The sequence below is a fragment of the Podarcis vaucheri genome, assembly GCF_965113315.1.
Source record: "Podarcis vaucheri genome assembly, chromosome: 12".
Lineage (NCBI taxonomy): Eukaryota > Metazoa > Chordata > Lepidosauria > Squamata > Lacertidae > Podarcis > Podarcis vaucheri.
The window spans coordinates 26,366,251-26,393,354 of NC_138750.1; the positions used below are offsets into that span (position 1 = coordinate 26,366,251).

At 42.7% G+C, this 27,104-nt stretch overlaps 2 protein-coding genes across 4 annotated transcripts in view; both read right to left on the reverse strand.

The window, feature by feature from the left end:
- Window positions 1-215: 215 nt before the first annotated feature.
- PRR15 (proline rich 15) lies at window positions 216-11,522 on the reverse strand. Of its 3 annotated transcripts, none has more exons than XM_082193582.1 (2): window positions 8,731-11,522; window positions 216-1,132 (listed from the first exon to the last, which is right to left on the reverse strand). In XM_082193582.1, exon 2 carries the CDS (start codon window positions 1,049-1,051, stop codon window positions 668-670), a length of 384 nt encoding a protein of 127 aa, XP_082049708.1. In that variant the 5' UTR covers window positions 1,052-1,132; window positions 8,731-11,522; the 3' UTR covers window positions 216-667. The 3 variants fall into 3 exon arrangements, with proteins under 3 accessions (XP_082049708.1, XP_082049709.1, XP_082049710.1); XM_082193583.1 differs by lacking the exon at window positions 8,731-11,522 and adding an exon at window positions 8,306-8,428; XM_082193584.1 differs by lacking the exon at window positions 8,731-11,522 and adding an exon at window positions 3,463-3,516.
- A 153-nt stretch (window positions 11,523-11,675) lies between these two features.
- Window positions 11,676-27,104, reverse strand: part of CHN2 (chimerin 2) — a 146,312-nt gene continuing 130,883 nt past the window's right edge. Inside the window, exons 8-13 of the mRNA XM_082193503.1 lie at window positions 26,121-26,205; window positions 22,397-22,570; window positions 20,238-20,315; window positions 15,745-15,882; window positions 15,467-15,572; window positions 11,676-14,272 (exon numbers count right to left, since the gene is read on the reverse strand). Of these exons, the coding sequence (XP_082049629.1) occupies window positions 14,101-14,272; window positions 15,467-15,572; window positions 15,745-15,882; window positions 20,238-20,315; window positions 22,397-22,570; window positions 26,121-26,205 (753 nt within the window). The 3' untranslated portion in view covers window positions 11,676-14,100. The remainder of the gene's footprint in view (window positions 14,273-15,466; window positions 15,573-15,744; window positions 15,883-20,237; window positions 20,316-22,396; window positions 22,571-26,120; window positions 26,206-27,104) is intronic.

Here is a 27,104-nt window from a genome sequence, read left to right on the forward strand (position 1 = left end):
CAGTGTTGCTTGGGCAACAGCAAGACATCTTCATCTGACCCAGAGCAGCAGTAAGTTTTATCAAGGCTGCACATTGATATAAGTCACCAGTGGGCTATTTACCATGTTTGTGTGTTTGTTTCCGATTGGGGACATCTACTGCAATACCTGAACATAGGACTCAGTTGGGGCTGCACGCTAGAATTTTTATTCTCCATCATCATCATCATCATCATCATCATCATCATCATCATTATTCTATACAGCAGCATATTGCGCACTGGCGGTTTTCTGCAAAAAGTGGTGGTGGGTGTGAAATAAACCACAATGACGATTTCGTTGGGGACACTGCCCGCTGAACACACTTTAATTTCATGACCGCAAAGGGCAGCTGAGCTTCAGCGGGTCTCTTCCTTATTGCATATTCCTATTGTTCCAGAGATCTGCGGCCCTCCCCGTGAAACAGGAGACCCCCGTGGTCGACTAAGGCGGACGCCTCGCCATCATCTGTCCCCTCGGCGAGGGCGAAAGAGGCTTTGCAAACTCGCGCGCAAGATCCTCGAGCAGAGCGCGCGCGCACACGCTCTTCCCCTGGGCCGGAGACGAGGCGGCAACCAGGCCGCCTTTCCCCAAAATCAGACAGGCAGCTCCTCCTCTAGGCCTGGCAGGGGCCGGCGGGGAGGCGTGATCATTGGCACGGCGTCTCTTCGGCGGGGCGCGCCGGGGCGGGGTTCCCGGCTGCGGCTCCCGGCGCCCCCTCGAAGAGCTGCTGGGGACTGTCTGCCAGCAGCGTGGCGCGCACTTTCCGCTTCTCCTTGAAGCGGCCCGAGCGGGAGATCTTAAGGTTCCGGCGGCTGCCCGAGTTGGGCTGCTGGTTCTCTTGAGAGTCCGAGGGGCTGGGCGCGGCGGGGAGCATCTCCGAGGGCTCAGGCACCTGCCGAGGAGGCCACGCAGCCGCTGGAGATTCCTTGGGCTTTTTCCTGCTGGTCAGCGATTTCCACCAGGCGCCCGAGGAGCCGCCTTTGGCCGCGGGCCCCGTCGAGGGGGCGGCCGTGCCGGCGCTTTCGGCCATCTTCCGGAGGGCAGGAGGCGCCCGCGCGCCTCTTCCCGGTCAGGGGGTCCTGGGCGATGCGCTGCACTCGGGGCCGGTGGCCTGGAGGGGAGGACAGAGAGGAGGGAGGCTTGTTTAGCAGCAGGAACTGGAGCCCTCACCGACTTGGGGTCCGCGGTAGGAAGGAGACATTTAAGGGGGTGCGGGAGACATCGGGCGCACAGAGCGGAATTAGTAGGCTCCGCTGGAGGAACTGTCTAAGCGGGTCATCGTAACCATACGCAGAGACTCCACTTCTATCTTATTTTATTTTATTATTTACTCGCTTCCAAATTGTGACGCCAGGGCTTTCTTGAGGCCTGGGCTTTCCTTTCCCCCACAAAGGCTGCGCCAAAAACGTTTTGGTTCATAGAGGTCCTGAAGGATAGCTCCTTTGTTGAGCCTGAGACTTAATCTCAGGGTTGTGGGCGAAAGATGCCTGCACTGCAAGGAGTTGGACTAGATGATCCTTGTGGTCCCTTCAAACTCTACAGTTCTATAATTCTACCCAGAGTAGGACTAACATTGAATATAACCCTTCTCCTCCAAGCAAGAGGGAGATAGGTAAAGGTAAAGGGACCCCTGAGGCATTAGGTCCAGTCGTGGCCGACTCTGGGGTTGCGGCGCTCATCTCGCTTTACTGGCTGAGGGAGCCGGCGTACAGCTTCCGGGTCATGTGGCCAGCATGACTAAGCTGCTTCTGGCAAACCAGAGCAGTGCACAGAAACACCGTTTACCTTCCCGCCGGAGCGGTACCTATTTATTTACTTGCACTGGTGTGCTTTTGAACTGCTAGGTTGGCAGGAAAAGGGACCAAGCAATGGGAGCTCACCCTGTCGTGGGGATTCGAACCGCCAACCTTCCGATCGGCAAGTCCTAGGCTCTGTGGTTTAACCCACAACGCCACAGAGATACCACTGCATAAATAGGAAGTGCCCAGCTTGGGGGCATAATGGGGCTGATGAAAGCACTATGTTAGGAATGTGGGAGCTGGGCCCTCCTAGTGATGTTGGAGTGTATCTCCCACCACCACTGGCCCTGGTGGGGACTGATATGGCCCTCCAGTTACTGTTGGGCTCCCAGGTACCCCAGCCCTTTCAGTCCAATAGTATGAAGTGAAGATTTATAATCATTTCCTTGTAAACCTATTAACAAAACAAAACAAAAACACATAAAACAGTTTTCCAAATATGTAGCACCCCTAAATGTGCTAGGATGCAGAGCCAACCAGGTAATACACTTTGCAGCAGCCCTCATGCAGGATGCCAAAAGGAAGAAAAGCACTCCTGTTTTCTGCCCAGGAGGAGAGTTAATGAATAAATAAAAACCCCAAAGAAACAAGCTTGTGAAAAATGTCGTCATCACACTAACCAAATCTCCTGCTAATAAATATGTATTTTATTATTTATTATATTTATATTATATACAGAAGAACCACCAGCATTGCTGCTTCAAGTTGTCTCTCAGTTCTTTGAGAGTGTCAACAAACAGTTATTTGAAGACTTTTGGCCTGCTTCTTATTAAGAATCCCAGAGTGGGCCAAAACAATATCTTAAACCAGAAGCAGCCATAAAATATCAAAATTATATACGGTCCAGTGAGGAAGAGTGAATTCTCAATGTTCTCATCCAACTCCAGAGTAAATAAGTTTTCAAAAAGTGTCCAAAGGACCAGTGGGAGGGCGACTGCATTTCTGGGATGTCTGAATTGAGAATATAGGTGGGATTCAGTAGACATTATGTACTTAAATTTCAAAAAACTTTCAATAAAAGTCCCTCGCCAAAGACTCCCGAGCAAACTAGAAGTCATGGAATAAGGAGACAGGTCATGGATCAGTAACTGGTCCCAGAACAGGAAGCAGAGAGTTGGAATGAATGGACCGTTCTCAAATGGGAGGGATGTAAGAAGTGGAATCCCTCAAGGATCTGTACTGTGTCACTTCATAAATGATATGAAGTTAGGAGAACGTACTGAGACGTCCAAGTCTGCTGATAGCACACAACTGTTGAGATGGCTAAAACAAAAAGGGTTTGAGAAGAGTTGCAAACAAAACTCTCCCGAATTGGGAGAATAGGCATTAAAATGCCAAATATGACTCAATGGAAGCAAATATAAAGCGATGCACATTGGGTCAGAAACAACAACACCCCAAACTTCATATATGCCAGTGGTGTCTGATCTGACAGTGACTATCTGGAAAAGAGATCTTAGGAATCATAGTTAATAGGTCAGTGAAAATGTCAACTCCATGTGTGCAGCTGTGAAAAAAAATCAAAACCCATGTCTACTAAGATCATTAGGAAGGGAATTGAAAATGAAACTGCCTAACTCAGTTGTACAAATCTATGGCGTGATAACACTTGAAGTGCTTTGTATAGTTCTGGATGTCATACCTCAAAGGGAATATTCCAGAGCTGGAAGAAGTGCAGAAAAGGGGCATCTCAAATGATCAAGGGACTGGAGCCACTTCCCTATGAGGAAATCTACATTTGGGACTTTAAGGTTTAGGGGCGGGGGGAGTAAGGGAAGACAGGATAGAGATGTAAAAAAGAGAGATGCATCATGTAAAGAAAGTGATTTAGAGGTATTTTCTCCCTCCTCATACTAGAAAAGGCGCAGCAAGCATTTTTTTCAGCCCAATGGCTGCATTTACCGATGGCCAACCTTCTGAGGATTGCATGCAAAAGTGGGTGTGGCCAAAGTATAAGTGGGTGTGGCCTTTTAAAAAATAAATACACACTTGGAGATATCACAAGTACCTTCTGGCATTCCATAATCACAACAGGGGGTCTTGAAGGAGTAGTCAAATATGTGTGTGCGTGTGTATACTTTTTTACATTTAGAAATTTAAGAAACCTTTCTGCATGGATCTTTAGGAATGGTCATTTAATTATTATTTTTTTAAATGAGAATTATGTACTGCTTGAAGCCTTCAAGTTATCTGTTCCTGTACAAGAGCCTGGGGTCATGCAATGAAGCTCTTGGAAGATTCAAGATGGGCAAAAGAAATGCTTCACACAGTACATAGCTAAATAGTGTACAGTAAGCCTGTAACTTAAGTGGGTGTTATGTTTTGGGGATCGTGCCTAAAGCCAGAATCACACACAGTCAAAGCACTTTGGGTGCAATGGCAGGTGAAATTACCAATGTATTTTTCCTGGATGTCCACCCCCTTTCTGCTCCCTTAAATTTATTTATTGTTAAGTACATAAAGTGGGTGGCGCTGTGGGTTAAACCACAAAGCCTAGGACTTGCTGATCAGAAGGTCGGTGGTTCGAATCCCCACGGCGGGTTGAGCTCCCGTTGCTCAGTCCCAGCTCCTGCCCACCTAGCAGTTCAAAAGCACATCAAAGTGCAAGTAGATAAATAGGTACCGCTCCGGCGGGAACGTAAATGGCGTTTCCGTGCGCTGCTCTGGTTCGCCAGAAGCGGCTTAGTCATGCTGGCCACATGACCCAGAAGCTGTACGCTGGCTCCCTCGGCCAATAAAGCGAGATGAGCGCCACAACCACAGAGTTGGCCATGACTGGACCTAATGGTCAGGGGTCCCTTTACCTTTACCTAAAGCTGAATGTGCCCAAGTTAAATGCACATAAGTTGTGGGCTTATTGTAATTCTCTACTACTATATGTAGTAATGGCCAAAAACTTGGATGGTTTTAGAAGGGAATTCAACAAATAATGAAGGATAAGGCTCTCAAAGGCTTATTGAGGATGTGTGTACCACCACTATGAAAGACAGTGTGTTGGGTACCACAAATGCTGTTAAGCTTGTGTCCTGCTTGTGAGTTCCCCACAGGCATCTAATTGGCCACTCTGAAAATAGGATGTGGGACTAGATGGTCCTTTGGTCTCACTCAGTAGGCCACTTCTTATGTCTTGCTTATGATGTTTTTGAACTCTGCTTCTTGGTCTAATGTTCACTGGTTGCAGTTTATTAATGGCAAAGTGCAAGCTAATGGTCTTGAAAATCAAGAGGTCTAATGTCCACAGAACTGGGCAACGTTTTGCATTAAGACAATTTGTCAGTGTCTTATCTTTTCTTCTAACAGCAGCAGCCTACACATGTCTACTCACAAGTAAGTTCCACTGAATTTAATGGGACTTACTCCTTGATACAGACAGAAGATTGAGCGGGACTCAGCTGTTCTCAACCTGCTACTGTTGATAGATTTCATAGGATAGGAACTGTGTCCATTCCTAAGCACATTGGTGAGGAAACTATGCAAACTTTAATTCATCTAGAATGCTTTGGAGAGTTAAAACCTTTCCACACTGCATAACCTTCTTTTGTACTAATGAAGTCATTAGCAGTAGTTAAACCTTTCCAAGACTGGCTAAGCAACCAAGAATTCAGTTGCTTAGCACAATTCATCAAAAGCTTCTTTGGTTTGAAGATTTAAACAGAGACTTGTGGTATTTCCAGTACACTGGGTTTCTGATCCAGCAGTACCTCCTGACAAGTCCAGCTATAGTTGAACATTTGCAGCAAAGTTTAGCACCATCAGCTTACAAAAATTTGCTAAGTGGGATTGAAATGTTAACTTTTCAGGTTTGTGAATTTTGCATTGGTATGTTGTTCACAGCAAACAATGGGAACAAAATGATTTGGTCTTAGGCCAAAACCACCCAAACTGAGTGAGCAGAAAACTGCAGTTCAGCATAAGTTCCACTGAACTCTGTACCCCAACTTCCAAGTAAACATGGATAAGGATGGATTGTGAGCCAGTTGATACCTAGCCTTCGCGTGCAGAGCAAATTTTGATTCAAAGTAGAAGAGACAGAATTAAAAATATATTCTATAATTTAATTTCAGCATATCTGCATAATCCGATATACCCAATTACCAGTGTTTTGTTGGGATTGTTTCTTCTCTTCTCCATTCCCTTTGAATGCATGGCACAAATATAGCTCATTTTTCTGCACTTTCGGAATTTCTTTTAATGCATTCCTTGAAGGCATACAGACACCAGATACATGTACTGTAGATCTCATTTGCTCCCTAATTGTGGCCTACTGTCTGATCAGACTTAAATGCAGTTGTCCATCTAGTTCCAATAATTGACAGGCAGATACCTTAAGGAAATATTCAAAAAAACCACAATAGTAATGGCTACTCCTTTTCTCTCTCTCCCAGGACCTGGAAGTCAGACATATATATACCCACCCTGGGGGTATCTTATGACAAAGGGTGAGATGTTAATAAATAATAGTACACTGTCTCTGAACATGGAGGTTGAATTTAGCTACCATGGCTCTGTGACATGGAGTTTGAGGATTAATTTCCTAGGACTACTTCACCCTGGGAGTTGAACTGCTAGGAGGAGACAGTCACATGCATACCCCTTCCGTTCTGCAAACTTAACTCACTGGTTTTCTATTTTGTGCACACATCGGCTGAGTCACTACATAAGTGGTTCTTCTCCATGCAGCTGCACAAGCCAACTATGAATGTTTCTGTAAAAGTTCACTGGTGGTGTTCCTTCAGCTTGATAAGGAAATGAAAGGCAAACCTTGCTCCTTCCTACAAGGGAGCTTTCAGATTTTGCACAGCCTTATCACACAAACAGTGCTATGGTTTGTCATCATAAACTGATGATCATGACAGGTAGGGCCAGGCACTTTAGAAACTCTCTCCTAAATCTTCAACATGCTTTCATTTCTGAGAAGTTTCCTGCTTGCTTGTGAAGCAAAAAAACATTCTTGCTCTGTTGAATGATGGAACATTCATACTGGCTGCACTGGGGCCAGGATTTCACCGACAGAGTGTAATATTTTGTACACGTAGAATGCAACTCACTGAATTGCTGCAAAGACCAGAATGAGGCAGGTTCCTTCGAACAGCAGGTAAAAGTGATAAACTAAGCTTTTTTTATTTTATTTTTTGGAACGGTTAATTGCAACATTTATCTAATAGTGGCGGCCCCCTTTCCAGTGGGACTTGGATACTGAGGTAGCAGCTCTTTGTTGCGTTTGTTAATTAAGCTTGTTGCAAGTCATAGCTGGAGGGCCCAAGTTGCACCTGTGCTGTGCAAGGAAACAACTCAGCAGGTGCAACTGAGGACACAGCAGAAAAATGCGCTTTATAACTGGGGTTATTTTTTATGGCTAGATAACCCTTAGCTGTCAACATTTTGCTAATTTGAAAGGTGGGGTGAAACGGGAATTTTTTTTATAGCAGAGCTATAACCCCCAAACTGCATCGCCTGCTATACACATGCTTCTTTAGGATTGTCCTTTACTGGTTGCTTAATCCAGAGCTACTGGAGGAAAAACAAAGCCTGTTGGATTTCTGCCTATTATGCAGAAAGGGAGGGAAGGGGTGTGTGCATGTGTAAATAGCAACCCTCCATTTCAGAGCTCTTCAGAGATTACAGTAGTGTACCGAGACCCTCAGACATAGTTCCCGTTAAGTTCATTCAGCGGGATTATAAAACTGACCCCATGCACCGTTAATCAGAAGAAAGCCCAGATGTCTTCAGTGGGGCTTGCTGCCAAGTATATGACCCAGGATTGCAGCCTTGGACTGCAGTCTTGTACACACTTAGCTAGCAACAAGTCCCACTGAAATCAACAGGGCTTTCCTCAGAGCAAACATGTACAGGACGGCACTGTTGGTTCACGGCACGTGTCTTTGGGATTGAATCGTAGAACCGCAAGGGCTGGAAGGGACCCAAGGGGTCATCTAGTCCAACCCCCTGCAATGCAGGAATAAATTAAGAGTGCTAGACTATCACTTGGGAGGCCAGAGTTCAAATCCCCACTCAGCCATGAAGCTCACTGGGTGACCTTGGGGCCAGTCACCATCCCTTAGCCTAACCTCACAGGGGTTTTTGTGAGGATGAAATGAGGAGGGAGAACCATGTACACCACCTTCAGATCCTTGGAAGATAAAGGTAATAAATCTGTAAATAGTACAGTGGTACCGCGGGTTAAGTACTTAATTCGTTCTGGAGGCCCGTACTTAACCTGAAACTGTTCTTAACCTGAAGCACCACTTTAGCTAATGGGGCCTCCTGCTGCCACCGCAGCACGATTTCTGTTCTCATCCTGAAGCAAAGTTCTTAACCTGAAGCACTATTTCTGGGTTAGCGGAGTCTGTAACCTGAAGCGTCTGTAACCTGAGGTACCACTGTAATAAATCTATAAACCAGACAGACAGACAGACAGACAGACAGATAGATGACAGATAGAATCCCATGCACACTTCCTGGGGATTAAGTCCCACTCAACTCACCGTGCGAAGGCAAGAAAATCCCCAATTGCTCCGCCTCAGCCACGCTGAAGCGCCCTTGCGTCCACACTTAGGGCAGCTGACAAGGAGGAGGTGGCAGCCCAGCTCCGCGCCCGCCCACGCAGCATCTTTGGCCTGCTGCCCCCCCTCCCCCTGACCAGGCTGAGGAAGCCCCCCTCTCAGGCGCGCCCCTCCCCCTTGCCTTTCATGCTGCATGCAAGGTGCGCTCGTGCAAGGTGAGCAGCGCGCGCGCCCTTAGCCTGCGCGACAGGTGGGCGCCTCTGGGCAGATTCCCACCCCCACCCCACCCCTCCAGGTCGGGAGCGCGCGAGACGCAGGCGGAGGGGGCTCTTGCCGGGCACCTGTTGAAGAGAGCACCTGCCGGCTGAGGAGAAAGCAAGCGCAGGCGCGTTCTCGTGGGCGCTCACCTGTGCGCCGGAGGAGCGTCTCTTCTTCTTCTTCTTTTTCTTCTTCCTCCTGAGAGCAGGCGCGGCGCTGGAGGGAGTCAGTCCATCCTCTCGCCGAGAGCGTCGTTACCTGGGCTTCCTTCTCTGAGGGAACTACTCGCTGCCGCAGCAACAGGCTGACTCTTGAGAGCGAGCGAGAGAGAGCGCGAGCCAGGGAACTTGGCCTCCTTCCGGCGCCCGCCCGCTCCAAAAGGGAGCGCCAACTTTCGCAGGTGAAGAACACTCCGCCGTCGGAAGCCGGCCTTTCAGCTAGCCGTCTCTAGGGACGACCGCGAGCAGCTGGGGGGAGGGGGGCGCTTGGGAAAGAGCGGCCGCGCTGTAAGGGAGCCAGCTCTCTCTCTCGCGCGCGCGCTTTTCGTGGCGAGGGAATCCCACCCGCCCGACTCACTTTCCTCGAAAGGTCTGAGCGGTGCACCTGATGCTCAGGCAACAAGGAAGCAGGTGCAGGTGAGCCCTCGAGAAGCGACCCCGCCCCTTCTCCTCCTCCCTAAACGGGATTGGTCCCTCTCGCAGGGGCAGCTGGACAACGATTGGCCTGAGAAGAAGGAGTAGTAGCACGGTATAAATCAAGAGGCAAAGGGCACAACTTTGATCTCTTTTGGAAGCTGGCCATGGCGGCAGCACACAACTTGGCTCTCTTCCTCAGCCCTGCGCTGATTTCCTTGTAATGCTGTCATGAGTTCTCCCCGCTTCTGGCAGTCTTGGTGCCCATGTGACCATTTGGCTAGGAGCAGGGATGAGAGAGAGCCAGGCACAACCGTTCTCTTAAGGCTTCGTAAAACCCTGCTTGTTTCGAAGAGTGCTTTCCGTTGCCCACATTTTGTGTGGCGTCTTAGGCCGTGTGTTCCCAAGCTGTGATAAGTCTTAGGATGTGTCTGTAGGGGGTTGTTGTCTGGGCTCTGGGGGGCTGCACTAGTGTGCCTGATTCACCCCCCAAGCAACACTAAGCAATCACAGCAAAACTGAAGCAGCTGCAGAGCCCACATGTACCACAAAACACGGGATAACACAGCAGTTCCTGTTAATGGGCACTTCTGCAACCAGAATGCTCCTGTACAGAGCTAGCTGGGTGTTTTTTTTTTTTGCCCCGGGTGAAGGTTTCAGAGGGGCACCATTGAGGCTCCCCACTGTATGTATTTGAAATGGGTGGGGTGGCGCCAAACTGGGTCTTTGATCCAGGTGAAATAAAGCCTAGTTTCGCCGCTGAAAGGTGGCACGCTTTCTTTGTATGAAGTATCAACAAAGTTGAGAGCATTTCCAAGTAAACTTGTGTAAGATCTGGCTGTATATTCATAGGAGTGTTTTTTAAGTGAAGCAGGCCATGTGCAGTGGCTTCAGGCAGTAGTGTGAAGGCAGTGCTGCCCAATAGTCGAATGCTGGCCTTGGACAGAGGACACTTGAGATTGGATTTAACAATTAGATAGTTTTGGGCAAGTCATTAATTTTCACAACCTGGATCTTATCTATAAAAACTCTCCTCATTCTAGAGAGGTCACCATTTATCTATCCTGCCACCTAAATCTCAAAATAATTTGAGAATTTCTTTCTCCACAACAGATTCCAGCCCTCGGGAATTTAAGGATGGTGTGTACAAGCAGCAATTGTTTTAGGTGCGTCAGATATTTGTGCAACTGAACCCAGAAGTGACCCAAAAACATCACAAAAGGGGGAGAATAGGACAGGGGCGGAGACGGAATGGGGGCTTTTTCAATGGTGTTTCAGATATATGCGATTTCACTTAAACACATGGTGCCGTGGAATGTAATTGCCATGTAAATTGGGAGTTGCCTGTACGATAAAATAAGCAGGTTCTTTGACCTTCTCTGAAGTTGTTTTAAGAAGGGAGCCTTGCTAGGTACCCAAGACAGGGAACAGGTAGGCACAATAGAGTTAGCATGATGGATACAAAGAGCATTGGAGGGCTTTCTGAACTTGTTGAAAGTTATCAGTACAAAACAGTCGCAAGATTTCACACGGACTTCAGAAGACCTTTATGCACTTCTTGTGTTTATATAGTAGCAGTTTAGTTGGAAATGAAGACACTATGTCCTGTTACTGAACCCTTTAAAGGCCTTGATTCATTTGCCCTCAGTCTACAGGCTCGCCGTGTACTTAAGAGTTTGGAGATGTATCAGAGAGCACATGAGATGCTGGGGAATGTGTGTCAGGGATGTTTGTTTGTGAAGCTCAAGGCACGCGAAGTACCCTTCCGCAAATAAATTGCAGAAGCCCACCAGTGAAATGCTGGTTTTTTAGGCAAAGATCAGTTTTACCTCTTGAGACATCATTGCCAGATTTCAGTATGGACTTTGGGCACAGCCCTGGGATGTATTATGTAGTCATTGTATTATGTACAATGTATCTTGAGCTCAAAAAACAAACTGGCAAAACCAGTTTCCATAAAATAGTACAAGAAGAAACTTCTGTAATATAGTTCAGCGTGTTTTCTCATTCAGGCACTTAATAAGCCTTTGAATAATGTGATTCAACATACTGAGAGCTATGTGGAAGTAAAGGAAATAATAAAAGGGAGTAAGATTTCTTGGATAACATAATGTAGCTTTCTTCCATACTTGAGTTTTGTATAAAATTGGTAAGATAATGATAGGTGACTGTAGTACTTAATACCAGGAAACTAAAACATAAAATATAGTATCTTCTATCTTGTTAAAGATAGGCAAAGGGAAGAGAAACATGGTCAGGTTAAAGTTGTATGAATCTTAGAACACCTGATAAGTCTATATATTATTTGAATTACTTTTATATTAGTTCTATCAGCAAAATCATTTTTAAACAATTTGTTGCATGTAAACTGTATGAAAAATGTGCAGATCTTTAAACCATTTTTTTTTAAAAAAATGCATAGAGAAACCAAGTGTTTTCGCTTGCAGTGAAAATTACAGACAGGGACTCAACACATTTAATGGGATATTCCCCCCCCCCCTTTCCATTTACACTATCATAAATTACAAAGCATATTTCACTTCACAAAATAAAACCATTTCCATACCATTTTATGACAGTATTTAGTACATAAACCTACAACAATTGAAATCTGTACAACTTAGGAGAATCCCTTCCAGCACTGTACCAGCAAAGCAGACCTCACTTACATCTGGCCTGCAGCCTGGGTCTGTCTACTTAGCCCTTGGTGACCTATGTAAAGGATAACTGATATACATTATTTCATGTGCCTCCTTTTGTCTTTACTCTTTCTTCATTATCCATGTTGCACACTCCCCACCCCAATTTTAATAGAAACTTATGCTCCCTGAAATAATTCAGAAAACAGCATAATTGGGTTTTGAAACTTAGGATTTGTACAAATCAAGAGCAGAGCTCAATAGAGTCTTTTGTATTGCAAATTCAGTTTTGTAATAAACTATGCTACCTTTGTGTTTGAAATATTTGTACAAAAAAATCTCACGATGAGAAAATTCCATGTGAGAAAAAAGTCTAATATTAGGATGAATTTCATTATATTGCATTGAGAGGTCAACCTTTTCAAAGATACCCACCATGAGATTTGGTAATATACCAATTCTCTATCCCTTCACCTCTCTTTCCTTTATTAACAAATTTGTCAGAAGGCGCTGAAGAAAAGTGTGTAATTTTACAGATGTTTTACTTTTATAAATACAGAAGCAAAGTAATGCAACTTGATTTTTAGAAACAATAATAAAAAATTAACCCTAAATAAGTGCTAACTTTTAAGCAAGGCCAGGTAAGATCCAATATTCTGGCATCACTTATTTTAAACATTACTGTACTCCAAAAAATGTGTTACGTGTAGTAGTTGATGCTAGTGTCTGTTTATAAACCTCTGGTGTTCCTCTTTTTGGAAGGAGGGTGGATAAATAGAATACTGTATTTGTATACCTCTAAAAGCAAAGAACATGAATTGCTAGAACATAACAAACCAAATAATATTAAGATGAGCATGAGAAATGAAGTCTCATTAAAAGCATTTGCAATGAAAGAGGTTTGTCAGGGTAATACTGCACTAGTGGTAAATGTTTTCAATATCCATAGCAATAATGCTTAAGAGAACTATACGGAAAGTCATCAATGCACCGCATTGAATTATATATTGCTAAAATAAAACGACATTCTTGCAGCTAACTGAAGTAAAAATATACTTTAAATACATGTTTGTTTCCATTTAGACATAGTATAATTATGCCTTAATTAGAAAGAAATCGTATACCCCTATAAAAACTAATACTGACAAACAACCTGATCCTTAAGATGTTGGACAAGATAAAATATCCTGAATGTAGGGTCTTCCTTTCCTCCTGCGTGAATAGAAATGTTACCCAGGTACCTCGGAAGTCAAACGGAATCCATTCCGGAAGTCCGTTTGACTTCCAAAGAGTTCAAAAACCAAAGCGTGGCTTCTGATTGGCAGCAGGAAGCTCCTGCAGCCAATCGGAAGCCCCGTTGGACGTTCGGCTTCCAAAAGAACATTCGAAAACAGGAACAGTCACTTCCAGGTTTCGATCGTTCGGGAGCCAAAACATTCGAGAACTAGGCTGTTCGAAAACCAAGGTACGACTGTATACAGAAATTATTTGTTCTGTATACAGGGCATTATACAGTTCATAGAAGGAAACCAGGAAGACCCTGCCTGTACAGAAGCTCTGCTTGGAATCAGATCATGGACATTGTTACAATCCTACTACTTAATTTGCCATTATTTTCAGTAAGAGGAACACAACTGAAATAGCAGAGAGCATGTCTTGAGCGCTACATTATGGTTGTCATGGGGAAAATAAATCCCACCAAGTCCAATGCCACTTATTTCCACATAACTACCATGATCTAGAAATCATTGCATGTCAAAAAGGGATGCGGGAAATCTGTTTCCCCCTCCCCCAAATATGGTTTACCCTCCTTGAATCAGGGTTTACAACTACAATCCTACAAGTCTGCTATGATGACCCAGTTCTTTTCAATAGGAACTGTGCCAGCATAATACTTTGAGCATCAGGTTGAAAGAACCTTTTTGCTTCAATGATCTAAATAAAATACAAAGTTTGTGTCCTTTAATAAGTTACAGTAGAACAGTCTGTAACCTTTCTACATCGTTAACACTGGAAGCAAGGCAAAAGATGCAAGGCAAGATGCTTTTCTTCTGACCTTTGTTCTTTCTTAAATAATTAAAAAAGAGGCATATGTCTATAAGACATACCCTTTTAACTAAATGTTTTGGTGTTCATCTGCAACACTGCAGAAAATAATGTGCTACCCTTTTTTTTCTTATGGGAATTTGCTTTCCCTTTGAACTTGTATTTTCATAGCAGATGGCCATGAGTTTATAGCTTTGTTCATTTAAAACAAAACATCTTCATTTTCTATCAATATTTGCACAATGAGTTTCTGGTACCGCATGTCATTGAGTGTAGCAAGAGTGCTGTCTTCTGGGGGTCTCATTAAAGTAGGTCCAAACACTATTCCCAAATTTTCAGCGTTCATAAAATTGTCTTTTTCATTCATGGTAATCCTAAAGGTGAAAGAAAAGTGATATCTCTGTTAAACTGTTTTCCCACCCTTTCTTTATACCCAGAACTGATTGGGAATTCTAGGAACACACAAAAAAGTGCAGTTTTGAAAAGCTCAGTTCAGGCATAGGCAAACTCAGCCCTCCAGATGTTTTGAGACTACAATTCCCACCATCCTTGACCACTGGTCCTGTTAGCTAGGGATCATGGGAGTTGTAGGACAAAAACATCTGGAGGGCCGAGTTTGCCTATGCCTGGCTTAGTTAGCAATCTTGATTCAAGGTTATATCCAAACAGAAACAGAGACCTGCTCCTTGATCTTAGGAACCGTCATGCAAATTTTCCGTATATCTTAAGAGGTGTCCAAATGCATAGGGCACAGAGAAACTACTTTTCAAAATATATAGTAGATGTTTGCTTCACATGCTGAATAATGGTTGTTTCTGCACTGCAATAGTGGCCTGGGGGCGGGGGGGGGGGAGCTGGAGCCACCTTTCCAACACTGACTTTTTGGCAACCTAGATGGAACTATTGTAGGACAAGGCAGGAATAAGGTTGGGCCTGTACCATAATGGCTCTGTTGGTTCACCCACAGGCCTATACCATATTGGCTCCAGCTCCCACCGCAGTGTCAATTTGTTGTGCAACTGCTCTGTCCAAGAAAGCTGCAGTGACGTCAGTGTTGGCAGGTTGGTAAGTTACACCGTGCACTTATGGTAAATGGAGACAGGAGATCAGTGTGGCACACTCACATTTTCTGAATGTGGGGCACAATTACACATGGGCAGGAGAGTTCCTTGTGAACGGCCTCCGTGGACAAACTGGTGGTCAATTTTCTTTCTACACTTTTAGTAATAAAATAAACTATTTTTGTGTGTGAACCCACTCGGAAACAAAGTTTTGAATTAACTGTGATCTCTATGATGACTGATTGTACTCTCAGGTATCTTTCTACATGTCTAACATTTCTGGTTTACCTATGTGGCTGTGACTTGTTGATTGGTAAAACTGGATAAAATTTGAAGATTTTTTACTACTAAAATTACTCATAATATTTTTTTTATTTATACCCCACCCATCTGGCTATGTTGCCAGAAATTTCTTCTGCAGTGATGGTTTAAAATGTTTTTTAAAGCATATTTCTTTATGACGAAAGAAAGATGATCAAACCTGCTTTTATAGGCAAATTCGCTTACTTTTTGAGATGAATCATCAGGTATCTAAGAGTCTCGTAGTGTGCTGCAGGAAGTAACATCAACACTTCGTGGACAGCTTCTAGTCTTTCATCAGCATTGGATAGCTCTATGTGATACAAAACAAGATTCTTGTAAGCTTTATCAGATGCAGATTTCAAAGTTCAATAAAAAAATACAATAAAACAAATCCAGTATTCCTGCTGCTGCAGGAGTTTTAGAATTGTAGGGTTAAGGTTATGACAAAACTATATAAAGAAATGAAATGCCTCAGTACTTACTTGCTGCATCTATAAACTTGGAATACGTATCGTAGGTGATAACCGGTATAGGCAGATCTCTGAAATACAGCTTCAGTGCTCCAGCAATAATATTTATGTCTGGATATATGTTGGCAGAGACGTCTGCCTTGTCACCATCTAGAAAAGAATGAGATGGTTTAAAGGTCCTACTTTTTCTTTCGCCAAATACATTCTTGAGTTATCTTGTCAAGCATTGCTCATGATTGGGTTTTGATTCACTGGAAAATGAAGAAGTTTCATAACCTGGACACCATATAGGATACCTTTTCACACATCCCTACCAACTATACCTCGGATGGAGCTGGGATGTGCCTTTGCGTCTTCCGATGTCACCTCTGTGGATGGACATATGACCATATGGGAAGACATGTTCCCTTATGAATGCTTGTCCCAAACTCTTTTAAGGCTTCAAAGTGAACGCCTTGAGTTATATACCCCTGAGTTTATTCAGCCAGTGAAGCTAAAACAATCAAGAAGTTACACGTTCCCATACACTGGCTCCAGCAAACACATTTGCTGGATCAATTTGTACTTGCTGAAATGTTTTTATGAAGGCATTTCAAAGACAGTCCCTTGAACAGTGTACTGTAATAGACCAATCTCATTTTATTTAAAAGATTTAAGGATACCTTTCAGTGAAACTATCAGTGCAGCACATAAGGAACTATTATAAAACCATGAGTATAAAATCTTATTTGTGTGGTGAGGGGGGGCAGGGAGAGAGAGTGTTTTAGGAACTAAGTAGTTCCTAAAACTACTGAACTAAGTAGTTCAGTCTTCAGGCACAAAGTTTAAATTTGTTCAGAAGTAATCCACTCTTCTGTCCCTTTAGTAAACAAGTGATAAACCTGCTTTCTCAGGTCTTGCTTTAAAATAAGTCCTTGTACCTATTCCTTCCTCTACGTCACGGTACTTTGTTTTGCTTATGAAAAGCCCTACAATAAAGTTTTTTAATACATTTGTATTTAGCAGAATAAATAATTGTTTTGCGAAGAAACCTGTGGCATTAAACTTGAAGTGACATGAAATATATGCACAAAAACTTCCTTTAGAGCAGATGTATAGCTGAGTTACTCGTGAAGGCCAAATTGTAAGTTTAAAACCTCAGCAATAATCACACTTATTAGGAAGGAGCTAAATTGTAACTGAATGAATCTTCAAGTGTAAGTATAAATGTGTTTGTGACCGGGGAGCAAGTCTTTAAAACAGTCTATGTATCTGATACAGCAGAGTGAACCCGCATATTAGCATTTACTCTAATACAGCACCAGTACTTCCATCACAGTGTTTATTCTGCACCAGCCAGACTCATATTTATCCTCATATACTTGGTACGGTAGCGTTAGTATTATAAAACTTGTTTGGACAGCTCTATTTAATTGCAGTACAATGAGATCTAAAGTGCTACAGTGAAAGCAAATGCTTTGGGGGAAAAATACTGCAGCTGCCTCTATATCCATCCAGATATGGTAAAACAGAATGCCATATCCCTTTTCCAGGCTATTTGCAAGTTTACAAAATAAAAGTGACATTCATAGGTTATCATAGCAAGTCATATCATGGAGGAGTTTTACTTGGAAGTTGATAAGTATCTCTCTGCCTGTAACTTGTTGTAAGCTAAACAGGTGGGGAAAGACTGAAGGCCACTTAAAAGGCAGGAATGTGTGCACCCTAGAACATGGGTAGGCAAACTAAGGCCCAGGGACCGGATCTGGCCCAATTGCCTTCTCAATCCGACCCACGGACGGTCCGGGAATCAGTGTGTTTTTACATGAGTAGAATATGTCCTTTTATTTAAAATGCATCTCTGCGTTATTTGTGGGTCCTGCCTGGTGTTTTTACATGAGTAGAATGTGTGCCTTTATTTAAAATGCACCTCTGGGTTATTTGTGGGGCATAGGAATTCCTTCATTATTATTATTTTTTTCAAAATATAGTCCGTCCACCCCCCCAAGGTCTGAGGGACTGTGGACTGGCCCCCTGCTGAAAAAGTTCACTGACCCCCTGCTCTAGACACATAGCAAATCAAAACACTAATTCTGATGGAAAGCACTGCTCAATCTCTGGTACCTATGGATTCCATCACTGTATTTTTTTCTTTTCAAACGTTCAAAAGGCACTCCAGAAAACAAATGTACTATTTTGTGAACTGCAATATGCCACAAACTGCAGGTGTAAAAACGATTGCTCATTCTGAAAATTAGTGTTATTGGATGCTAATAAGAATCAGCCGGCTGGAGAAAATAAGTAGTTTTAGAGAGCAATGGTACTGATAAAGGAAGCTGCAGTACTTTGGAGGCGTTTGACGATGATTCGGTCAAGGGATCAATCACAAACAAGCCACATGCAGCCATCTTTGTTTGTTTGCTTGTTTAGCAACTTTGTCCTCAACAGCTCACTGTCCTGAATAGATTTTTTTTTAAAAAATCCAGTAACATTTTGAAAGCAACCTGGGTGGGCATGTGGAAAATACCAATGAGGAATGAACCAGAAAAATTACATCTTAGTCTACACATAACTATCTCTGCAACTGTTGAATTTCCAGAGTACAATTCTTGCAAATTTAGCAAATTCATACAACCTATAAGCTATTTTAAATCCAAACACAGGGAAGATGTTTGGCGTGATGAGCTGTTGGTGTGCAGCTGTTTACGAAGTGGGACTGCTTTTTTAAAAAATGAAATAGTAGTATATAAGCACTTTAATAAATTCCTATGTTAATTATGCCACCACAGACCACCAAACAAGTTATGGTGGCATGTTGAGGAACAGGTCACTTCTGTAGTCTCCTTGTGTTAGGAATCATATGCATCTCAAAGTTTAGTGGCCATATTTTAAACAAGCTGACAAGAGAACTTGTGTTTGCCCATAGTTTATAACACACACTAAAGGTGAATCTACCCACAAAGCTTAATGCATAACATGTATTACAACTCTTATTTATCTTAAGTTAATTGCAGTTATGAAGGGCAGAACAAAAGAAGGGATGAGGTTTATCTCTTCAGTCGCTAGCCATGTCTCCCTGAATATCAACCCCCTCATGTGCCTATGAGGCTTAGTAAAAAAGTTCCCATAAGTGCCAATGAGGCTAATGCCTCTTTGCAAAAAAAAAAAAAAAAAACCAAATAAAGCAGAAAAAAATAGTGATGTAGATCCTTCTTTAGTAACAACCCTCAAATATGAGATGTGTGGTGCCAAGCAGGACAAACAACCAACTAAAGCTCAGAATGCACTTGTCACAATGAGAACTCTATGAACAAGTTGTACAATGAATGTTTTATATGCTAGCAGGAACAGAACTGGTCAACAATGCCAGCACAGTGAGCGACTGTTGCTGTACAGCATCCATATTCATTCTGTGGAAGAATAAATAAACATTATTCCTATCAAGCTTACTCAGTGGAATTAACAGTCACAAATATACTGACCTGATTTTTACTCTAAAGCTCAACTGTCCTTATAGTATAGTGATAATGTAATTTAGACCCTCATTATTTTAGAGATGGTGGGGCAGAATTTAATATGCAGAAACAGAATGTGGTATAGTCCTTCCTGAAACAAAACAGTTCAAATAGGTGTGTTTTGTAACTCGCTCTACGTGGGGCGCCCTTGAGACTGACCCAGAAACTCAAGCGGGTGCAGAATGCCGCGGCGAGACTCATTACGGGGTCTTCACTGTGAGATCACATTCACCCGGTGCTATACCAGCTGCACTGGCTACCAGTGGAGTACAGGATCAGGTTTAAGGTGCTGGTTTTAACCTTTAAAGCCCCATACAGCCTAGGACCCTCGTACCTACGGGACCGCCTCTCCTGGTATGCCCCACAGAGGAACTTACGGTCTTCAAATAAAAACATCATGAAGGTCCCAGGCCACAGAGAAGTTAGGCTGGCCTCAACTAGAGTCAGGGCTTTTTTGGCTGCGGCTCCAATCTGGTGGAATGCTCTGTCACAAGAGACTAGGGCCCTGCGGGACTTTCCGCAGGGCCTGCCAGACAGAGCTATTCCACCAGGCCTTTGGTCAAGGCGCAGCCTGACTCCCTCCTTTTTAGCTTAATGGTTGCCATCAATTTGATTTTAATTAATTTTTATAATGAAATGTTTTTAGAATGTTGTACTATTTTATTGTTGTTAGCCGCCCTGAGCCCGGCTTCGGCTGGGGAGGGCGGGATATAAATAAATTATTATTATTATTATTATTATTATTATTATTATTATTATTATTATTATTTATTATTATTTTGAGACGCTGTGCATCTTCCTACTCACCCCAATACATGTTTTAACATACGTGGTAAATGTCAATAGAAACCAGTACATCATAAAATACCCCAAAAGTATTGTGGGCGGAAAACGGCCTCCTCATCATTACACCATCAAAACATGTGCAACGCCAATGAACACAGGGTATGTAGAAGCTTTCCAAAGCTAAAACATTGCCGACAGGCTTTCCACAGCTAAAATGTACTGTACCTCGATCAAAGGCCATTTTGACATCTTCAATGTGTTCAGTGAACCCCGAGACTCTGTAAATCCCTTCTGACTTCAAACCTGCAGGCAAAAATTTCATCAGCTGCTGTTTAGTCTAGGGATACATTTTCACACTCCAGTTATTTTTTACTTCTTTTCACAAGTTAGCTTCTGCCTCCCGAATTCTCGGAACAAGAGAAATTACTCATCATATAGCCATCTTTTGACAGAGCTCTCACAGTTGGTTAGTTATGCCCCCTTTAGGCCCATAACAGCAATCATTAGCTTTTCAAGAATGACGGTTTTTCCCACACACCATGTGTGTAGGGGAGAAAATTGGGGGATCAGTTTGAGGATCTATAACAGATGACTTGAAAGGGAGGCTGACACTATTTAAGCACAAGGGTACAATTCATCTTGTAACAACTGAGCGTTGCAAGGAAGTAGAGAGATGCTTCAAGTGATGAATGTGACCATGGAAGGGCCTTGAACCTTCTATCCTAGCAACCGCTCTCCAAGGTCTCAGGCAGAGAGCCTTCCAAGGCTTGCTAGCCCTTTCTCTCTTTTTTTAACAGGAATTTAATACAGGGTCTCCTGCATGCAAACCATTAGTTCTCTTACTAAGCTGTGTGACCTTTCCCACATAAGGATGATGACTTAATTTAAGCTAATGGCTTGGATTGTAGCGGAAATCAATTTGAGGAAGTGCATGGAAGGAATGTTTCCCTTCGTCTCCTTGTCCCTGCAGCCATCTGAAATCCTCCAAAAGGCGGCTCTTGCATTCTCTAAACTTCAAAGCTCCTCTTCCAACAGCTTCAGATGCCACATCCCACATTGTCCAGAAGGGTGGATACTTGGGAGTGGGGGCGCAGGCGGCTTCAGGTGGGAAGAGGGCATCAAAAACTGCTGTAAAATTCCTAAATTTCACTTCTCTTGGAATCCACACAGGGCCGGATTTAGGTTTGATGAGGCCCTAAGCTACTGAAGGTAATGGGGCCCTTTATATGCCCAGCTGTCCTTTGTCAACAACAAATTGTTGCTGTTTTTTGTGTTGAATATATGCTACATGGTAATTTATGGACCTGATGGGTATCTAAAACCATTTGCACATGCAGAATGCAGGCACCCTATATATAGAAATGAGCAAACTAGTGATATTTTAGGGAGCAGGCTAGCAGGTGGGGCCTATTACTTACATCATAGGAGCCTACACAACACAAAACACTGTTGCTGTATGTAGGTTTTATTTTATTTGTTTCTTATCTTATATTTTGGAAATGTACACCCAGCTTTTTCCCTTTAAAATTTTTTGGGGGCCCCAAGAGAGTGGGGCCCTAAGCTATAGCTTGTTTAGCTTATACGTACGTAAATCTGGCACTGGATCCATACCATTGTCTTCTAATATCTAAACTCACTCAGCTACTAAGACAATGTGGGTTAACTGGAAATGACTAACTTTGGCCTATTAACTTAATTAAATATATTCCTGTCCATTTTACACTGCATAGAACTTAATTGGACACAACCCCGGTGGCACAATCAAGAGATTTAAATTTCCTATAACAGTTCTAGGTTTGATTTATGATATACACATTCATTGATTGATTGATTGAATTTATATCTCTCCCTATTGAAGCCTTCTATAAGTATTTTCTTCTATTATTTATAGGCTAAGAGTTTATTTTGCATTAATATCTTAACATGCATTTGTTCATTTCACATCTGTTTCTGTGACATAGGCTTGGTTATCATTTTGAAAGCAATTGGATTTTACTATGGCTCCCAACAGTTTTAATCGGAAAGTGCAATATTTACTGGAAAAATTAAATGTGAGGGGGCATAGTTTTTTACATTGAAAAATATAGCTAAGTATATTAAATAATTAAAACAATGCACATTGTTTGTGTGGTGGTAGTAGAGAACTATAATTCGCTTCCTCAACCAAATGAGGTTAAGTTGTTCTTAAAAGTAAATGCTTTAAACAATTTGTTCATAAAACCTTTCCCCACAAAGGAATATAAAGAAACTTTTAAATATAAAGTAATTTAAAATTACTCAGTTTTCTGTAACATAATATCTGTTTATGTTTGTCAGCCAGTGATATTATTTTAGCGTTTCAGTAACCCAGTGAAGGAAATCCTATTTCATCAACACATAAATACCTCTTGCTTCGATTTCTCGAATACATATGTCCACTACCATGGGTCTCTGTGAATTGTGGGCCTTCACTAGTGTAGTAAGGTCACAGCAGTAGACTCGTTTGATTCTCTTGAGGTCTGGTTGGCAGTCATTGGGGACGTATTTTGAACACTGTTTGTGTACGTTCAATCCACAGTCTGTAAAGAAAGTATTAGTGTTACTTTGAGTTTTTTCTATTTTACTCTCAGAAAGAATGACAACATTCTACATGTGAACATCTTAGCTCTCAATTACTCTTACTTTTAAGGAAGTCACCGCACACAGTAAATTACAGGACAATAGTTCAATTTGTAAATATAACAAAGGTTGGCAGGCAAAAATATGCAAAGGAATGAAATTCTATGAGTATAGGGTTGCCATATTTCAAAAAGTGAACATCCGGACACAAAAGTTGTTGAACTTCTGATATGGGCTGCCATATGGCTCGGTTTCCCCAGAAATTTTAACCAATTTTTGAGAATTACGTTCTGATGAATGAATCCCAGATGTATGGCAGCCCTATGTAATATAACATTTGAGTATTACTCTAATTCTCTAGTAATGTAGCAGGTACATGAAGCACATATGAGCAACTGTTAAGGCGGAAACAAATTTTTTTGGCCACCATGTGGAGAATGTGGGAAATGCTTCCAAGTGCCTGTGGCACAAATATATAACCCATATATTTGAAATATATATAACCCATATATTTGAAATATATATAACCCATATATTTGAAATGGGTTGACAAGATGTTCAGATCATTTCAGTGCTAACTGAAATAAAGACAGGTAACTGTAACAATAACAACAATAAATTATGTGTATGCTGTCCATCTGACTAGGTTGTCCCAGCCACTCTGGGCGGCTTCCAACAAATTAAAACTAATTTTAAGGACCAAGACTGTAATGGATACAGGAGCTCTTCAAGAAATCCAGGCCTATCCAGGTGGTAAATGTTACATTTATAGTAAAATTTTATATGTGTCTCCTCAGAAGCGAGCTCCACTGAGTTCAGTGGGACTTAGATAAGAAAGGTAAAGGACCCCTGGATGGTTAAGTCCAGTCAAAGGCGACTATGGTGTTGCAGCGCTCATCTCGCTTTCAGGCTGAGGGAGCCGGCGTTTGCCCACAGACAGCTTTCCGGGTCATGTGGCCAGCATGACTAAACCGCTTCTGGTGCAACGGGACACTGTGACGGAAGCCAGAGCGCATGGAAACGCCATTTACCTTCCTGCCACAGTGGTACCTATTTATCTACTTGCACTGGCGTGCTTTTGAAATGCTAGGTTGGCAGGAGCTGGGACACAACAACGGGAGCTCACCAACCTTCTGAACAGCCAACCTTCTGATCGGCAAGCCCAAGAGGCTCAGTGGTTTAGGCCACAGCACCACCTACATATACCAGTGGGACTTACTCCTAGATTGCAGCCTAAGTGTAGTTTCTGCCCCATGGCCCCTAACAGAGGCGGAGTGATGTTCTAGGAGAGGGGGGCTGCCAACTCCATCTCCCTGTGTGCAATTCGGCTTCAAGGAAACCAGCTATTCCAGCCAAGAGAAAATAAGCCTTCGTTGTATCTGGGTAGGGAAGGGTAAACCCCATGCCAAAGCCCTCCAGATGTACTCTCATCCGACCATCATCCCTGACCCATTGGCCATGCTGGACTGACAGGCGCTGTAGTCTGCAACATCTGGCTGGCATTAAGCGCTAGTTTGGGGAAGCTTGAGAACAGTAAAAAAATGAATATGTGTTTAAAATATATGCTTGTCGTTTATTAGATAACCTTTGTACTCATTTGCTAGAAAACTGGATTTATTGCTCTTTCACTGGAACACGTGAAGTAATAATAAAAGTGTGTCTCTATGCATGTGCAGAGTCAACTACCTGTACAAATGACTAACCAGAGCTTGCCTCGTTCATTAAGCAGGGCTTCAAACACCGAGATTAGGGATTCTGGGCAGGCTTAGACTTCTGCACTTCTTATAAAAATTAACTCTCACAAGTACACAGTGTGATTCAGAATCATCACTGTCCCTTTCAGCCATCAACATAAAGTATTCTTGACTCCACTGCTAAACATGAACAGTTTCTTTCCTTGTAATATTTGATACCCACAGGTAAAGGACCTCTGTGCCTTTAACTAAATCTGTTTGGTTTATTGGGCTCGTTCAGACAGAAACTAACTGCATAATACAATATTGTTCAGTGAAATCTAAACAAACCCAGCCAGCTGTACTTAAGATACTCCCTTTAGGTTTCTTTTTGTTTTTTTAGTTCTTGCTAAACATTTCCTGTGTAGTTAAAAACTTGTTTGTCTGCTTAGAGTTAAATATTGGTAACCTAATGAAGCAGAACGTTAAGCTTTGGACTAAATAAACATACTTTTTTTCACAGGTTAAATACTTAAAGAGAATGAACACAAATCCAGCCAGACATATTATGTTTAAACGTACAGTTCTTATAAGAATAATTAGTTATATGTCGACTCAACCTCTTGTGTTACTTGTGCAAAGGGAGTCTGCGAGCTTAAAGGGACCCTGAAGTCACACAGGTCTCTTGTGTTTAGCATGGACACCTCAGCCACAGAGACCTGTGTATAGCTCTTTATAGGGGCTAAAATGATTGGGCATGCTGGCTGGGGCCGCTGGGAGTTGGGAGTCAAGTTACGGTGTTGTTGGCAAGAGCCCATACCTGCTTAAGTATGACAACTGACAAGAAAATACCAAGGAACGGTCATTTAAGTCATATAATTATATTGTGTATGGTTGACCGAGAAAAGAAACCAGCTTTAGGCACCATAATATAAAATGGCAGTATGATGCCCCCACCACAAATCCAAGAGCTCTGAGGCATAACAGATCTTCCCCACCTAACTCACCTTACCCTCTGGCATGTTAAATTGCAGCTGTGCCTATTTTCTGGGTCGCACATTCATAGAACTACACCAGCTAATTCGGCTGTGGCTGCCTATCAAGCTTCATCAACCCCCGACAATATGTCCATTAGTCAAGAGGGACAGGAGTTGCAGTACCCACAATATCTGCAGGACCAGAGGTGCCTAACCCATGAATCAGCAGGCAACGTTTTTTTACTTCATCACATGAAAGCTATGATTACCTATTTCTTCATATCAAATCTCTGTTAAAGGCTCAGAACGTACACTGTTAAATTCTTCTGGACAGTTAACAACACTGTTGGCAATTGGTAGCTAACATATATTAAATGCCAACAAACTAATAATAGCAATATGACTAGTACCCATTAACCATAGGTCAGTGAGGTTAGAAATGGAGTCCAGTCCAGTCCAGTTGAGCAGTTTAGTTGCTGGATTATCAGCTCCATTATAATCCCCCAAAAGGCTCAATAGTTACTCATATATTTTAAGCTTGGAATTCAAATTTTAGCCAGGATTTCCCATAGCAAAAGTTCCACTCTTTCCCAGTTTTGAACTTCATTAAAGAAAAAAATAGAGACACCAGTTGTTGACTTCATTGAGTGAAATGGAGACATCCACTTTAAACCAGTTACTATCATCATCATCATTATTATTATTAAGTGTGTGTGTGTATTGCTCTAGAAGATGATTAAACTGTAGAATGCTTTGTCTAATTTAGGTGGGCATTGTCACTCTGCATCGTCCCTTGAAAGAGATTTACAGTTTTGTTTTTCAGGGGTTAAGGGCCTGGTCAATAAGATTTTTAAGATTACCTGAGCATCTGACTCCCTGAGCAATGAGTCCCCACATGAAGTTGGCACAGTATTCACACCAATGTGGACCTCGGAACGTGTGGACCTGTAATACAAAATGGAAAGCAGTCCAGGGTCATTGGGAGGCAGATGGCCGGACAGATGGAACAAGCAGAAGAAAGAGATAAGCAACAAACGACTCAGTTAAACGAACAAGTCTTCCTCACTGACAGCTGCATCCCAAATACTGAGGGTAATAAGAAGCCTGGGGAAAAGAAAGCTGCCTTTGGTCTCAGGGTCCTCTTCATTTCGCAAGGCAAAACAAACAAAACCTAATCACACTGCAGGGCATTGAAATCAATCCATGTAACTCTTTTAATGGGTTTATTGTTTCTCATATGCCAGGGGTGGCCAACTCCCAAGGAGACTGCGATCTATGCAGCGTTAAAAACTGGCAGTGATCTACCCCCATTTTTTAGGGGCTCAGGTCAAAGTTGCTGAGCTTTTTTTAGGGGAGCTATAGTTCTTGAGCTCTTTTTTTTGGGGGGGAGCCAGTGATCTACCACAGACATCCAGTGATCTACCAGTAGATCACGATCTACCTGTTGGACGTGCCTGGTACAATATGAATTTCCTTGGAACCTTACCAACTTTGGGATTTGGTGCATTTTCTTTAGTGACTTGATGCCTGGTTATTCCATGGTAATTTGGGGGTCTGCTTTTTTGTGCTTTTAGTTCCCAATATTGCAATTTGAAAGCTAATTCCTTAATACCATCAAAGCTTGTTAGAAACAAAGACTATGCCTGTCATATGCTAGTGAAGTGCAAAGTGAAAGTGTCAGTACTAAAGCACGTGCTTCGCATGCGAAAGGTCCCAGGTTTCATCCCTGGCACTGGCAGGACAGGTAGGAAAGCATCCTTTGTCCGAGACCCTGGAGAGGCACGCCAGTGCAGCAGACAATATGCTGAACTCAGAACAAGGCAGTTTCATATGGCCACCTGTTT